Source organism: Macaca mulatta, chromosome 10 (assembly GCF_049350105.2).
Source record: "Macaca mulatta isolate MMU2019108-1 chromosome 10, T2T-MMU8v2.0, whole genome shotgun sequence".
Classification (NCBI taxonomy): Eukaryota; Metazoa; Chordata; class Mammalia; order Primates; family Cercopithecidae; genus Macaca; species Macaca mulatta.
In genome coordinates this window covers 90,686,255-90,703,929 of record NC_133415.1, presented here as the reverse complement: position 1 = coordinate 90,703,929, position 17,675 = coordinate 90,686,255, and the positions used below count along the sequence as shown (strand labels likewise).

The following is a 17,675-nucleotide window of genomic DNA, read 5'->3' as shown; positions in this document are numbered from 1 at the left end:
AAAAATGGTCAGAGGTAGCTCAAAGAGACAGTCTTAAACCTTTCTTGGGTAAGTTACATAATGTCTCTAAGCTTCAACTGCCTTGCCTGTCAATGCAAATAATAACTATACAAGGATAAATAAACCACAGTGTTGTGAGAATATATGCAACGATGAAAGTCATCTGCTCTATTATCCAATCCACAGTAGTCACTCAATAAATGGTAGCTCTTATTACTGTTAAAAATCCTATCGTCTGGCATACTAGATAAAGATAAAAAATATCCATCTAAACTCATGTCACTGTGTTCCCAGCTTCCATAGCCCAATCCATCTAATCTCATGTAATTGCGGTCCCAGCTTCCATAGCCTGATCCATCTAATCTCATGTAACTGTGTTCCCAGCTTCCACAGCCCGATCCATCTAATCTCATGTAACTGTGTTCCCAGCTTCCATAGCCCGATCCATTTAATCTCATGTAACTGTGCTCCCAGCTTCCATAGCCCGATCCATCTAATCTCATGTAACTGTGTTCCCAGCTTCCATAGCCCAATCCATTTAATCTCATGTAACTGTGTTCCCAGCTTCCATAGCCCATTCCATCTAATCTCATATAATTGCGGTCCCAGCTTCCATAGCCCATTTAAGGCAGGCTCTACCATTTCCTTATCATTATCTTCATTTTATTACCACCACCTTAGTAAGACCTTATCTAATTCACCTCCCATTGACCCTTCAAGATGAGTATTGATGTCTCCATGTTGAAGCTGGGGAAACTGAAGTTCAGAGCGGTACACATCTCAAAAGTGGCGAAAACAGGCTCAAATCTCAAGTCTGTATCCAAAGCCAATGCTCTTAATCACTTTGCTATGCTGTGCAACACCCCTCAACAAAAATCCTAGTCTAATCCATGCTCTTTGGGTCTAAAAATCCCCCTCAAGTACTACTAGTGGTATCATCCTCAGGTGTTATGACTCCCAGGAGAATGCATTTGGAGATGAAAAGCAGAATAACCAGAAAAGCCTTTGACATGCAAAACAACAGGGCCCAGATGCTAGAAAAGAGAATTTTAGGGTAGGACCACTCAACCCAGTATCTGTCAGATCACATCAGGTAAAGAGCCTTTCTATCAGTCCTGGTCCCATCTTTACAGTCCAACAGTCACCCACCTTCTCGCTGTCATTTTCAGTGAATTTATTCAGAAGCCGGGTTCGCTGCTGCCCTCTCAGGTTCCGCAGAAGGGAAGCCAGGATCGAACAGACATGCTCTGGGTTGGGAAAGAGAAAAGAGAACATGCTGAGATCAGAGCAGTAATTATTACCTCTCTTCAACCTCGTCTGGTTCTATCGAGGGGGGGATAAGTAGGCCTCTCTGACTGCTGCTATTGATTAATAAGACAAGAACCTAAATTGTGTCACTAAAAAACCGAACCGATCTTCACACCGCACAAAAAATATATTCAAAAGGGATGATATCCTCAAGGACAACTTGAGCAAGTGAATCAAAACTAAGTTAGAATTCCTTTTCCGTCTGGAATTAATTGATTTTTATTGTCCACAACAGAACCTCAAACTAATCCTGCCTTTACAGAAATAACCTGTGAATAGAATATGAACACCAGCCATGACATGAACAAATAATAGATGAGACATGTTCTATCGAATTCTCAAATTACCTTATAACTTTCCCAAGTAAACAGCCTGGAATTAAATATGAAATATGACAGGGACCCAGTGCTATCACTTGCATTCTGGGGCAGCTAACACCCCTGCTTCGAGTTTAAAGGTGGCTGGACTGTAAGCACTTCAAAATAGTTAACAGGGCTTTCTGAGTTCAACAACCTAGCGCCTTCTATTATGAAATACTATTATTCTACTCTTGGAAGAAGAGGGTAATTGAAGGGTATATTACAGGCTTCAGGTGTAAAGAGATTCTTTTCTTTAAAAAGAACTTTCAAAAAATCAAGAATAATGACCTTGAAAAGGAGGTGACAAAAGTCTACTCGTGGAGAAATGGCAGAACAAAGTTTATTTTGAAATAAAATGCTCACAGTGTGAACAACAGTTTATTTGAAAACTGAGGAGCACCTTCCTATGCCAAAGTTACCTTGGGTTCCCAAGAATGTCACCTGACTACGGAGGTCACAAGGAAGCATTCTTACTTCTCGGATTATAGCACGGATATAATTTTGTGCCAGTGTGTTTTTCTTCACTTAATAAGCATCCCCCACCCCCTCGCTTCCCTAATTTCTTAATGTTGGAGTTATAGAGTCCTTAAGATTTCTATTTTCTATCTATATACACATCCCTGGTGATCTCATCTTGTCCTATGGCTTTGAAAACCATTTATATGCTGACGACTCACAAATTTGAACCTATAGGTCAGTCCTGTCCTCTGAATGCTGACTGATATATTCAACTGTCTACCTGCCCTCTCCACTTGGCTGCCTAACATCCTATCAACCTTTTTTCCTTAACTTTTATTTTGAGACAGGGTCTCATACTGTCACCCAGGCAGCGGCACGATCAGGGCTCACTGCAGCCTCGACCTCTGAGGCTCAATGAATCCTCCTGCCTCAGTCTCCTGAGTAGCTGGGACTACAGGCACACAACACCATGCCTGGCTAATTTTGTAATTTCTGCAGAGATGGGGTTTAGCCATGTTACCCAGGCTGGGGCTGAACTCCTGGCCTCAAGCAATCCACCTGTCTTCACTTTCCAAAGTGCTGGGATTACAGGTGTGAGCCACTGTGCCTGGCTGGTTCTTTTAAACTTAACATGTCCAAAAATAAGCTCCTGATCTTCCTCCTTAAACCTGTTTCCCATAGTTGTTTCCATCTAACTAACGGCAACCAGAATCTCCAGTTTCTCCCGCCAAAACCAGTGAAAATGCCCTTGATTCTCTTCTTTTTCACATGTCCCACGAGAAACCTCATCAGCTTTACCTTCAAATCATATCCAGTATCTCACCTCTTCTGACTACTACCACCGCTGCTACTGCACTACCCTCGTCCACATCACCATCATTTCTTGCTTGGAATAGTCAATAGCCTACTAGTGAGTCCGTCTGCTTCCACCCTTGTCTGCTTTGGCCTAATCTCCATAGAGCAGCCAGCACGATTCCTTAGGTTAACACCTAAAGTCAGGTCTGTTTAAAACACTCCAGTGACTCCCCAACTCAGACTAAATGTTGCTTCTAACGTCAGGTTGTTCCTGCCTCGGGGCTTCTGCACTTGCTATTTCCTCTGCCTGAAATGTTCCTCGGCAGATTATCTGCATGGCTTACTCTTTAAATCTGGTTTTACTCCACTGTCATCCTCTCAGCAAGGCTTCCCTTTGACCACCCTATTGAAAAATGCAATGCCTTACATGGCTATTCTCAAGTCTTACCTGCTTTATTTTTCTCTTCGTCATGTGTTACTTTCTAAAATACTCTATCATTTATTTATTTATTTATTTATTTTGTTCACCATCTCCCTTCAGTTAGAACACAAATTCTCTGCAGGCAGATATTTTAAGTCTGCTCTGTTCATTTCCACATCCCCAGTTCTAAAACAATGTCTGGCACATGGTAGGTGTTTTGCGAATACTTGCTGAATGAATTATATTTATCAATATAAAAGTTTTCAGTGGTGGAGGTGGGCGTGGGGGCAAACAGGCCACTTTTGAATTCTGGATATGTTTCAAAATGCCTTCAAATACCTTTTGCACTTCTATATATAATTCCTACCCCCAATTCAGAGCAATACTACCTTTGCATTGATAATATGCTTTCAAACTGTTCAGTTATAAAATGGTCCTTAAAGAGTTTTTGTACGTGGGAGTAGGTAAATGGCTTTTTCTGAGGGTGCCATCAATTTCAATAACATATTTCTAATTGGTAGAATCCATTTTTTTAGGTATTGAAAATACAACAATTTTCTTAAAATATGCTGTGGACAGAGGTACTATATACCTTCTCAAGACCCCAGGCTCCCCCAGTATCTTCCTCTCAACTTTTATGTAAAGCTGGGACTGAGCTGGTGGAACCTCCATCTGCCGTAGTCACTCACTGGGGTGGGGTGAGGGTAGAGAGTAGTGGAGAGGGCCCTGCCTCCACAGGAAGACAAAAAACCCCATGAACCCAAGGTAAGGACGGTGAGCTAACAGAGCTCAGCTCAGGGTGAGAAAGTAGGGTAAGAAAGGAACGTCTGTGAAGACGCACTTGAGCGAAAGTGCTCCGACCTTTGTGTATGCCAAGGAGAGAAGGTTAGGGGCGGGAAGAACGAGGGACAGGATCAACTCTGTAACCTTGTGCCAACGAAGCTGGAAGTAGCTGTGATTTCTTCAGCTGGTGAACAGATACGGGACAGGCCATAACAAATGCAGTGAATTCTAACAAGATCAGTTCTGAAACTTTGGAATTATTTAGTATGACAGCTGGTGACAACATCCTGGTATTATATACATGACAATCTGACAACTACAGAGGAAGGAAAAAAAAAAATCAGAGCCAAAGCTCTCATCGATTATTTGAGCCAAATTTCTCATTGTATGATGGAAAAACTGAGGCCCAGAGAGAAATGACTTGTCCACACAGCTAATTGGTGGAAGAGGTAGAACTCAAACTTCGGATTACTCACTCCCTCATTCACTGACCAGTTTACCTCTGTGCCTAGCAAGTGCTGAGTGTTCAGGGCCAAAAACAAACAACACAGCCTCCCTAACCTGAAGGAGCTCCTCATTTGGTGAAAAAACCGAAACAATTACAGCACTGTTACAAGTTCCATTACTGAGGGAGGCAAACAGGACATGGGCAACATAGAGGAGGCACAACTGACTTCCAAGGATTCCCACTGGACATAACCAACAACTGAAAATCTTAAAAAACAAAGAAGAGCCATAGCCAACAAGACAGAGAAAAGGAGAGAACATTCCAGGCAGAAGGAACAATACATGCAAAGATCAGTTTGAATCAGTTTGAATGGAGTGCCATGTCCATGTGGCAGAGGGGAGGCCAGTGAGGAAGGCAAAGGTTGACCATGGAGAACAGGGGCAAGGGCCTACCAGTGAATTTTAAGCTGGGGAGAGAGAGCATGGGATCTGAGTTTACACCAATCTCCTCAGCAGCCATAGTCCTTTCAGAGATCAAGATCAAGAAAATGTTTCTCTTTCCTGATACATTTTTTGTATTTCCTTATCAACGTTCCTTCTTTGCCTGGGCTATTAGGAAGCTCAAAGATGAATTTATACTCAACCACAGAAAGCAATTTCTTTTATTCTTTTGTTGTTACTGATTCCCTTCACCCCCTACCAATGGAGTTTAAAATAAAAGCAATGGATGTATGAGGTAAAAATCAAACTACATGAAAAGGTACAATGTGTACTTGATATTTATTGAGCATCTATACTATTTCTTTTCTCATATTCCTTCCACGAACTCATTCTTCTCTCCCAAGAAAAACTACAAAGTACCTTGTGTACATTTTCAGGGGGAGAGTTCTGCATTTCATATATAAAAATATTCCCTAATATATCTTTCCATATCGGCACACACACTTCATTTTTTAAAATGGCTATCTAGAATTCCACTGAGCTTCTTTATCACAATTTTAACTAGCCCATTCCCGAGTATTTTAGGTAGTTTCCAGTTTTGTGTTATTTTATTCTTGCTGTTAGAAGCAATGCTGCAGTGAGTATACAAGTCCACATATTTTGGCTTACTTTTGCACAAATATTCTGAAAGTCCATTCCTAGTAGTGGAATTAGGGCATCAAAAGAAATTTACATACGAAATGTTGAAAGACACTGACAAACTGTCTTCCAAAACGGTTATATCAATGACATACCCACTATTAGTATATATATGAGCATCTGTCTTCCCATATCCTCACTCAGATTGCATATTATCCAACTTAGTAATTGTGACAACCCACAAGGTGAAAAATGAGATCTTCTTTTGATTAGCATGTGTTTGTTCTTGTTACGAATGAGGTGAAACATCTTTTCCTATGCGTATTAGGGTTCTCCAGAGAAACAGAATAGGAAATATAAAAATATACAGAAAAAGATTTATTATGAGGGATGGGCTTGTGCAATTATGGAGGCTGAGAAGGCCCGTGATCTGTCATCTGCAGGCTGAAGGCCCAGGAAAGCCAATGGAGTAGTACCAACCCAAGCCCAAAGGAATAATGTCTTGCCAGTGATTTGGGTATCCCTCAGCCCAGTCAACTGAACATAAAATTCACCATCACACTATGTTTATTGGCCACTTGTATTGCTTTTTCTTGAACTGCCTGGCCTTATCCTTTGTTCAATTTTGACTTCTATTAACTCTTTATAAATTAAGGATATTACCCTTTTCCATATATGTTGCAAATAGGTTCCCTAATGTAACATTTGTGTTTTGACAAATTCTTATTCAAAGCTAAGATTTAGTGCCACCATATTGTTTTGCTGAAAGCTCCTTCAAATTCCTATTTGAACATAAGTAGGGTATAATAATAACTGTCATCATTTTTATTGTTTATCTATGCCAGTAGGCTTGAGTCTGCACACAATTTTTTCACAGAATCCTCACAACTAAGCTGTGGAAAAGGTACCATCCACATCTCCATTTTATAAATGTGGAACCCAAGGCTCAGCGAGATTAACTGATTTAAGGTCATGTGCTTGAGTAGGTGGCTGGATCTTAGATCTGAATCTAAGTCGCCTGATTCCAAACTGGAAGCTTTTCCTACCATGTTATGTTTCCCACATATAAAAGGCAATCATCAATGCTATTAAAGAAGGAAGGTAAATGAGACCATGCAAAGCCTGAAAATATGCCTCATATTTGGGCTCACTGTGCCCAAAAGACAGGCACTATATAAATGTGGATTTAAAAAATTAACAGTTTTAACAAGAATAAAATGAAGTAAAAGGCCATATGGAGTAAGACATGAATAACAACCGTCTTTCTCTATTTTACAGAATTAGTCTTTGCAGAAGCAATTTCCACCACAGTCTAAATAAAGAAGAGACTTTGGGTTTCAGGCAGTTCCACAAAAATACTGAACCAGAACTTCTCAATAATTTTCTCTTTTAATCTTGCTGATTAAGATAGATGAGAAAGAGTTGCAAGAGAATGTTCTTTATATACCTCAACAAGATGGGGGAGGGAGGGCTGGGTGCTGGTGGTGCAGAGAGGGTATCAGCAGCTGTAATTTTCAAAGAGAAAAATGTAATAAGCAGAATAACCATCTTCTTTGGCAGCAGATGACACTTGAATGCATTTCCACAGCTCACCCCTGTCTGGAGCAAGATATACCATGATCAATTGCAATGGTATATTAAGAATAAATGACATTTACCTATTTGTTTGGTATTTAAGGCCAATTGATGCCTATGGCCTTCCACCTATCTGGATGCTGAGGCATGCCATAGGCTACCGGTGCCTATGACAGGGAAACACTTCAGCCATCCCAAGTTTACACATATATACACACACCAAGTTTCATTAGCTACTAATAAATATAGCTTCCCTAAGAACAGATTTCAGCCCAAGGTGGTGTCAATTTTTCATGCACCAAGGAGATGCGGAGAGCTGCTGGCACAGGGAGCAGGGGAGATAACAGGTTTATCTGCTGGCCAACACTGCTCAGCTGCTCCGTCATTTCGACAGGATAAAATGGAGGTGAAGGATGGTTATGGAGCTGTCAATGCAGACCGGGTGGATGTGGTAGTTCCCACTGCAGAGAACAGCCTCTAAGGGAGGGCCCAGGAAGTGCAGAAAACACACACGTGTGTACACACACACACACACACACACACACACACACGGAAGCAACATGGCTCCACCAAGGGGAAGGCTAGGCAAATCTACATTTTCAAATCCCTAGGTAGGGAGGTAGGCAGCCTGGCATCTAGGTGGAGCGTTAGAGAGCCAGGATTGAAATTGTGCCAGTGACAGTCCCTGCCTGCTGGGCTCCCTGCTCAACAGTCAGACAACTGGCTGCCTCAGACAGACACTAATTACTGAAACCGCCTGGAGGGAGGCTCTAGCCCATCCTTTCCCCAGCTCAGCTCTCTTCAGGGCTTCTCAAGGGTGATTAACAAAGGGTTAGATGCCTGTTTCTATGTGAGAGGGTTAAAAGTTTGATTTTCCAGGGGGCAGTTCGAGTTTTATAATTTTCAGAGCTGGACGGAGGGTTAGAAATCTCTGATCTGATTCTGGGGTTCTGAGTATGGAAACAATAGCCCTGAGAAGGAATGTGATTTGCCTCAGGTCCAAAGTACCTTTGTGGGCCACTGGAATCTAGATCTGCATTTTTTTCCCTCCAAATCATGACAGATATTTGCGAGACTGATGAACACGGAGGCATGTGTACCCCTCCCAAAACACATACACAAATGTAACATTTTCCACGGAGTTTCAGAGCAGTCACATCTCTTAGTGATGGCTCCTTAGTTAAGAACCCTTGATCTAGTACACCCAAATCAGATGTCTTTCCAGAACAGCACAGACTGTGGCAGTCACTCCAACCAGCCAAAATGGTGTGCACCATTTCTGTGAAGAGTGGGATGGACTGGCATTTCTCATCCTTACTCTTAAAAAAAAAAAAAAAAAAGTATGGTCCACATTCTAGTAGGTGTTTGGTTAACATTACCCGTTCTCTATGAGAGCTATTTATCCATAGACAGGCCTGCTTATAAGTAGGCCTATTATGGTTCCATTGCTGAAAAAGGCACACAGGCATATGGAGAACACTAACTCCTGGGATCTGCTCCAGACTGCCAACAAGTGAATTAATTAATCTTATGTGGGGCTTTAGGATCAGAGAGACATGGATTCAAATCTTGTCTCTGGCACTTACTAGCTGGTTAAGCCATAAGCATGGAGCTTAGCCTCTGAGTCTCAGTTTTCTTATTTGTAAGATGGGGCTGTCCCTCCCATCTATTAAATCCATTCTTTCAAATGAGATATGTGTATAGTAGGCACTCAACAGACAGCAGTTTGAGATCTGTTGTACTGAAAAAGAGAACCACAAGGGATTCGCTCACCTACGCACCTGTCATAGATCACCAGGTAACTCCTTCCACACTGCAACCTGATCACATGTCTGCCACTGAACATGTTTCAGTCAGCCTGGGTCATCCTAACTAGCTCCTGCTGAGAAAAACAGAAATCTAGATTGCCTGGCTTTCTCAGCTGGTAGGGCTATTTTCTCTAACTCAAGATTTGTTCTAACCCTAAAATGGAGCAAGGCCAACTTCGCTCAGACTCTCTAATCCCACAATAAATTAAAATAAAGTGCTTGTGTGTTGTTGGCTATAAAGCCACCAAATAATACAAGATTCTGGGAGACCTGCAGACAGTGCTAAGGCGAGTAGTGACTATTTACTAGTAAGGTGACGGACACAGCACATCTAAGTAGAGATGGTCCTATCTTTTAATAAAAAGAAATGTACTTGGCCATGATAATCATTTGCCTTTTGGTCTTCCTGCAAGAACTGAAAATACAATGTGTGATCTGTAAAGAAATGAAGATTAGCTTCTTCTCTAGAGTTTTATAATCTTAGGATAATTACAGGGCATGAAGTGGTACATCACCAGCCCTCCCTTTACTCAAAATTCTGAGTACCTACTATGTGCCAGGCAATGTAGCAAGTACTAAGACAATAGCGATGAAAGACAGCCCACTCTAGAGAAGTCCGTCATTTTATGATTAAGGCTAAGAAATAAACAACTACAATAGAGTATACTGGCATGCATGGAAAATACTCAGCCCATATGTGAAGAGCCCCTAATTCAGTTGGGGTAGGAAAGAGGAGGGCCTGAGAAGGAGTGGCTACACACTGAAAGTTAAGAGGTCAGAATTGAGACCTGAGGACAACATTCTCCTCTGAGACTCTGGGAGAGATGCAGGGCTGGATGTATTACACTGGCAGGTGAGTGGCCGTGTGCTAGCAGCTTCACGTTTTCAGTGGTAAAGTTGGTGGACAGAAACCAGGATTTGGGGTTCTACGGGAACACTTAGTTTTTGGAGCCTAGAACTGGGCCACATTTTTGGAGTCAGCGATAAATGGAATACAGATGGTTCCTGATTCATGATGGCTTGACTTATTTTTTGTCTTTACGATGCTGCAAATGCAATATGCATTCAGTAGAAACTGTACATCAAGTACAACCATTTTTTCACTTCAGTATAATATTCAATAAATTATGTGATATATTCAACACTTTAAAAAAAATAGGTTTTGTGTTAAATGATTTTGCCCAGCTGTAGGCTAACGTAAGGGTTTTGTGCATGTTTAAGGTAGGTGAGGCTGAGCTAAGATGTTTGGCAGGTTATGTGTGTTAAATGCATATCTGACTTACCATATTTTCAACTCACAATGGGTTTTTTGGGACATAACCCCCTGGTACATTGAGGAGCATGAGTCCTATGTACACTAACAAGTCTCCCAGGGTGGGAGTGGGAGAATAGAAGGAAAAAAGTGACAAGGTGCACAGTAACAATCCCTAAATCTGACTTTCTCAACCTCTGTGCCAAGAGAGGTGCCTCCAGATTCTAGAGGGGTCCTGCTGGAACCTCTGTTGAAGCTTTAACATGGCGGGGCAGGGGAAGGCTCTGTTCACCAGAAAGGAGGAGGAGGCCCTAGCAAGTGGAGCTGGGTCACAGGAGGAGGCTTTTAGGAATCTTTGGCACAGACTCACTCATTTACTCACGAAATAGGTATAAGAACCCTACAGTGTGTTAAGACTCATGACAGAAAATGCTATGCGAGATGATGGATATGTTAATTTGTTTGATTGTGGTCATCGTTTTATAATATATACTATTCATATATCAAAACAAAAAGCGGTATACCTTAAATATATAAATTTTTCATATGTCAATCTCAATAAAGCTGTTAAAATTTTTTAAAAAAATAAAATTACAATTGGGCTCATGCTTGTAATCCCAGCACTTTGGGAGGTCAAGGCTGGTTAGATTGCTTCAGGCTAGGAGTTTGAGACCAGCCTGGGCAACACAGTGAAACTCTGTCTCTCAAAATTAGCTGGGCATGGTGGTACACTCCTGTGGTCCCAACTACTTGGGGGGCTAAAGTGGGAGGATCACGTGAGCCCAGGAGATCAAGGCTGCAGTGAGCCATGATCGCACTACTGCTCTCCAGCCTGGGTGACACAGCAAGATCCTGTCTCTTAAATAAATACAAAAAATTACATGATAGAAAATGACAGGGGCAGAGACTAATGATGGAGAAAATGCTCTCCCAGCCAGAGGAGCTAAGAATGGTAGGAAAGGTAGCATCAGAGTTAAGACTTGAAGGACAGGTACAGGGAAGAGGGGAAATGACAGCAAGGATATTCCAAGCAGATAGACCAACACGAAGTAAAGAATTAAATTATAAAGCACAGGATATGGACAAAGAACTGGAAAGAGATCAATGTTGCAGGAGGGAAGGAAGGATGAAAAGTAATGAGGTTGGAAAGATGGGGTGCAGATCACAGACAAATATGAACGTTGGACTATGAAAAGCAGACCCTCACCATCATCCTGATGGCCTGGCATTTACCTACTGGCCCAGCCTGGTTGGTCGCTCTGCCCACCCAACTTCAGAGCCTGCGCCTGCCTTCCACAGCCCAAATGCTTAAGACAGACACACATGGGTCAGCCAGAGTTCTATTCTTAGGATGCAAAGGGTCCCTGCACTCTAACCATCAGGCCCACATCTTGGCAAGACCTCGCAGGGCCACCTTAAAAACCAAGGCCATGCTGCAGAGCTGCCTTTGTTTCCATAGAACATCTAAGGCCATTGGCTCTTTTGTTTTAAGGAAATCAAACAGCAGTGTTCTTCTCTCACTTCCAAAATTACAGCCTGTGCCTGTTTTATTGCCGAACCTTGCCACACACCTGCCCCCTGCCCCTCAGAAGGACAGACGTCCTGGTTTCTGATAAGACTCTAGATGCAAACAGGATGTTTAAAATACCCTAATTAGATCGATCTTGACTTCAGCAGTGGTGTGTTGGAATACAGATTAATCTGTTCCATGTCTGGCACTGGCAGCTGAAGTAGCAGGAGGCCCTGTCAAATCAAGCCATAACATTACACTCCTCTGCCTTTATTATTATTTTTTTCCCTTCTTACATTTCATTATAATGGACATCTGCCTAGCAGGGGATGTGGCAACCTAAGAAGAGTCACGCGTGTGTGCTCAGCCACTCTGGCTGAATATTGATGTAAGTCAAATCAAACACCCTTCTCAAGACAGATGGATCTGTGTGAGCATCTATATATAGCCCCTTTTAACACATACACAGTGTACATATATTCCTATTCTTCACAAACACTGAATATTGCATAAGTGGCAGGCACTGGGCTAGGGGCTGGGAACTTCAAGAGGCCACATCTATTGCAAACCTACTATATGCCTGTGTGTGCTTTACACATGTTATCTCATTTAATTCTCACAACAATCCTATGAAACACATTTTATTAGTCTTCCCATTTTGTAGACAAGGAACTAGAGACTGAGTTGGGAAAAGAAATTTGCCTTCCAGGGTCTCACAGCTAGGAAGTGACCTAGTGAGCTTCACCATAATACAACTTGATTGTTTTCCTCAAGAGTTAAAATATACCCAATAGGCATATTAAAAAAAAAAAAAAGCACCAACCTCACTAGTAATGAAAGTAAAGTCATGGGATAGTTTCGTGTGGTGAAGCTTTCAAAACACCTAATGCTTGGAAGGATGTGAGAAGATGAGCTCTCATTCTCTGCAACACATGTGAGTGCTTATCGTGTTGTACTGAAACTACCCTGTTACAGGAATCTCAATAGACGGTGAACTCCTCAAAGGCCAGGCCCACGTCTCAGTCGTATCTGTACCTTCAGGGTCTAGTCCTGTGCTATGAGTTCAACTAATGCTGAATGTGATATCATAACAAACCACCATGGTAAGTTAGCTTGAAGAGGTACATATGTATAAAAAGGGAGTAACTGGCTCTCTGAGAGGGTCTGGATGAACCAAATCCTGAATAAAGAGTACGGAATTTATCAGGGAAACAAAGTGGGAAACGCATTCCAGACCAAACATAATAAGCTTAGAGGCCCGGAGGTATGAAGGAACATGGCATGGGGTGGGCTGCAGGGGGTGGGCAATAAGATGGAAGGTGAGGCAAGAGAAGCAGGAGGCCTGCACACTCAACTACAGAGTCTGGACTTTCTCCCACAGGCCCTGTAGGATGGATGATGGAGATAAGCTGCATGACCAGGTCTGTGTTCTACAAAGACCATCCTGGAAGGAACAGCTGCAGGGATGTACACTGGAGGAGAAGCAGGGTCAGATCCAGACACTACAGAAGCACAGGCATCAAGCACAATCTCCTGCACCCGGGTATATCTAACAGTTAATTCTCCCCAAGCAACAATGGAAATAGTTAATGATCTTCTGGAAAGAATCCGGATTTCCTTCTTTCTCAGGGGAAGAAGGGAAGTCTGCTATAGAGAACACTAGAGTTAGGAGACAAGGGTTTCTAGTCCATACTTTGAGAAAAATCTTCTCTGTAACTTTGAACAGGTCTCTTCTCTACCTGTTCGCTGGGTCTCAACATCTTTGTCTATAAAATGAGGTGGTCTGGATGATTTATAAGGTCCTTTCTCAGTTCAATTATAAGATCTTAGTTATCAAAAGAAATGTGAATAGCTACCCAATGACTTGGCAATTCCACTCCTAGATATTTACCCAAGAGATCATGAAAACATATTACCACAATAAAACTTGTACAAAAAATGTTTATAGCAGTTCTGTTCATAATGGCCTGTCAATAGGAAGAATGGAAAAATAAATCCACACACTGGAATACTACCCAGCAGTAAAAAGGAACAAATTACCAATGGATATAACAACCTATGGTGAATCTCAAAAATGGTATGCTGAGTGAAAGCCTAACCCAAAAAGAACATACACTGTATGAATTAATTGATAGGAGGTTCTAGAGGAGGCTAACCTAATCTATGGTAAAAACTCAGAACGGTGCTTACCTCTGCGAGGCATGGGGAGGGATCTGCCCAGGAAGGGGCATGAGAGAATGCTCTGGGGCGGTAGGAATGTTCTGTATCTTGACATAGTTTGTATTTGTCATCACTCAAATGGTGTACTCAAGATCTGTGCATTTTACTTTTATTTAAAAATGCGTATTATACATATGAAACTCAGTTAATTTATATGCATGCTAAAGTGTCTAAGGATGAAGCGTAATGCTGTCTGAAACTTACTTTCTACATAAAAAAAAAACATGGATGGATGACAGAGAAAGACATGGATAAATATGTGGTGAGGCAAATACAGCAAAATGTTAATTGTAGAATCTGGGTGGCAGGTACATGAGTATTTGCTGTATAGCTCATCCAACTTTTCCGTATGTTTGAAAATTATCTTAAGAAAATGTTGAGAAGGAGGCAAGAAAAAGTGTGCACTTGGAATATGAATGATGAGATACCCAAAGGCTATTTTTCCAGAAAGCAGTTTTTATGTCTGTTGTTTGAAATTTTGAATGCCTTTTCCATTGAAATAGGTCCACTGAAACCCATTTAATGTGAAATATTGCCAAAATTAACTCAGTAGTCTCATCTTTCAGTTGTGATGAGGCTCCACAAGCATTGCCTAAGCACCTACTGGGTGCAAGGCAATATGATAGGTGTTGCCTTTGGTTAACTCACTTGTTTTCACTGTTCCCGTGGGATTCCATTCTCTTCTTTCAGAATATTCCAGTGCATTATGGATTTTAAAAGTGTTTAAGTGTTACCTTAACTAATTTACAGCGCCGTATCTGTGGGAACACGTGCCTTGCAGCAAGAAGTGAGTATGTATGCTCAGGAAATGCTTCTCTGTGCTACATTACTTCTCTCTATGAATGCAGAGTGAACAGACCGGAATGATGTGGCATCTGACATCACCTTTCAGAGCTTGGGCGGAAGGCATGAAGTTTCCTAGGTCAAGCGTTCATATATTAGGGAAGGCCTGTATCTCAGATGGGTTGAAGGAGAGGTCCACGAAGTCTTAAGTGCTTGCGATGTGTGTACACAGCCACCTCCTGTGGAAAAGGAGACTCCAGCCTGTAGTTTCCTATCTCATTTTCTATGGCTCCTACAATGGGCTTTGTCAGTGAAACCAACCCCATCGCTACAGTGGCAGCAGTGTGGACTGAGGAAAAATGCTAACTGGGGAGTGCCATGAAGAATGAGCTGGACACCAGTGACTGGAGGAACTCAGAGAAGGTCTGTCTAAACTCTGCTCAAGAGAGACACTCTATACACCAAAGGGCAGCAATCAGACTGGCTGAGACTGCCAGTTGCCTAATATCCATTCTCTTATTTCTTTTTTTTTTTTTTTTAGATGGAGTTTTACTCTTGTCACCCAGACTGGAGTGCAATGGCACGATCTCGGCTGCAATCTCCACTTCCTGGGTTCAAGCAATTCTCCTGCCTCAGCCTCCCAAGCAGCTGAGATTACAGGCGCCCGCCACCATGCCAAGCTAATTTTGTATTTTTAGTAGGGACGGGGTTTCACCATGTTGGGCAGGCTTGTCTTGAACTCCTGACCTCAAGTGATTCACCCACCTTGGCCTCCCAAAGTGCTGGGATTATAGGCATGAGCCGCCACGCCCGGCCTCAGTTTCTCTTTTTATTTATTTCTTATTTTTATTTTTTGAGACGGAGTCTCACTCTGCTGCCCAGGCTGGAGTACAGTGATGCGATCTCAGCTCACTACAACTTCCACCTCCCAGGTTCAAGCGATTCTCCTATCTCAGCCTCCCTCGTAGCTGGGATTACAGGTGCCTGCCACCATGCCTGACTAATTTTTGTATTTTTAGTAGGGATGGGGTTTCACCATGTTGACCAGGCTAATCTCAAACTCCTGACCTCAGGTGATCTGCCCACCTCAGCCTCTAAAAGTGCTGGGATTACAGGCATAAGCCACCACACCCAGCCCTTCTCTTATTTCTTAGTCATAGTACCCATTTTATTTGGAGGGATACTGTGACCAGCTTAAAAAGCACACAACCATTACAACTTCCCTTATAGTTGGTTATGACCAGGTGATTAATGTCAGGTCAGAGATTCGGGTTGAACTGGTATTTGGGACTTCCCGGAGGGGACATGTGTCCTTCTGCCCTTCCTTCTCTCCGTTTTGCTTTCCTGCTGTTTGGAATATAGACGTAATAACTGGAGCTCTAGTGGCCATCTGGGACCACAAGGCAATCTTGAAAATAGAAGCCAGGCACTTTTACAGGTGCTTGGGGCACATTAAAAAGCACACAAACATCCCTGGCCCCGTGATAAAAATGGCAGAATAGAGTGACAGTAGGAACCTGGGCTCCCAATGACACCACGAAGCTGCCATTCCAGTCCTGCTGACCTCTGGACTTGTTTTGCCCAAGAGAGAAATAAACCTTTATGTGATCTATTTTGTTTAAATCATTGTTATTTCTAGTCTCTGTTACTAACAATCAGTTGCAACTCCTGATACACTACCCTAGTAGGTTCTTTTCTAGGAAGTCCTAAGTAGGGCCAAAAGAGAGACTGAGAGCCCTGAGAATTCAGGGGCTTACCCCAAGCAAAGTTGAGTGCACAGTCACACTCATTTTTGGAAGCAGCTGCACAATCCAGTGGGGAAAGTCCTAGTGCCAAACGTAACCATTGGTGAAGAGGTGCATTCCCTTCTTTTCGCCTCACTCTCCAGGGTCTCCTTAGAACTCTTTCCCATTATTACACATGGACTCCAAAGAACCTGGCTGGAAGCAGCGACAGTTTTTTCTTATTAACTCACATCCTTGTAATGGAAGAAATAGTAATAAATGCCTGGAGTTTCAGTACCTTTATTTTATCTTCGTATTCCATATTTACTCACCTTAGCAGCACCTACACCTGGCAGTATGCTGAAGAAGTGCTATGCGGCTGGCTTCTGAGCTTCGGCCCGAGTCCTCTAATGAAAACAGCTGTACGTCAGCGCGGCTGGTTCACTTTCGTTTCCTGCAGCGCATCACTTTTAGCAATAGCTCATCTAAAGTAATTTAAACTGACTCTGTGCCCTGGAAGCTCTTTCAGGATTTGAAAAGTATATTATATAGTTACCACTCCTCTCTCTACCCCATCCAACTAAACACATAAAACATCTTTAGATCTTAAAATGAGACTTTGGTCTTTTGTAGAGCCCTTTTCAGTGGTTTGCTCATTGTCTTCTCCACTAGCCCTGGACAGCATGCCAGGGCCTAGAGTCACACACCCAAGGCTGAGCATGAAGGCTCAGCTGGGAACTTCCCCACATTCTCCCTCATCAGCAATGTCTTTGTTCTTCCATTTCCCCACTGTCCAAGCATCAACCTACCCTGGTGCAGGAGAGCCGAACACCACAGTCCCAATGCGAAGAAGGTGTTCACACTCCTCTGAAAATCCTCCCTGGATGCCTGCTTTAGACAGAAATTCAGTTGGTGGGGGAGGGGGCCTGTTTCCAGGGCCTTCCAGGAATGATCTAAACCTACCTCTTCACTGCTTTCATCTTACTCGACAGTCCTGCCTTTCTGCTCTTCAAACAGCCGCTCCCTCCTCCTCCTATTCTTCCCACATTAAGCAGCAAAGTCCTCCTTGAAGCTGCTGCAGCCTCACCAACTGTTGAGCTCCACACACACTCACACTCCCTCCAGGCTCCAGGGCTTCAGCTGACTTCCAC

General features: G+C 42.6%; 1 protein-coding gene across 1 annotated transcript in view; it reads right to left on the bottom strand.

Moving 5' to 3' along the window:
- Positions 1 to 17,675, bottom strand: part of CTNNBL1 (catenin beta like 1) — a 177,131-nt gene that overhangs the window by 31,003 nt on the left and 128,453 nt on the right. Inside the window, exon 12 of the mRNA NM_001261665.1 lies at positions 1,150 to 1,247. Within this exon, the coding sequence (NP_001248594.1) occupies positions 1,150 to 1,247 (98 nt within the window). The remainder of the gene's footprint in view (positions 1 to 1,149; positions 1,248 to 17,675) is intronic.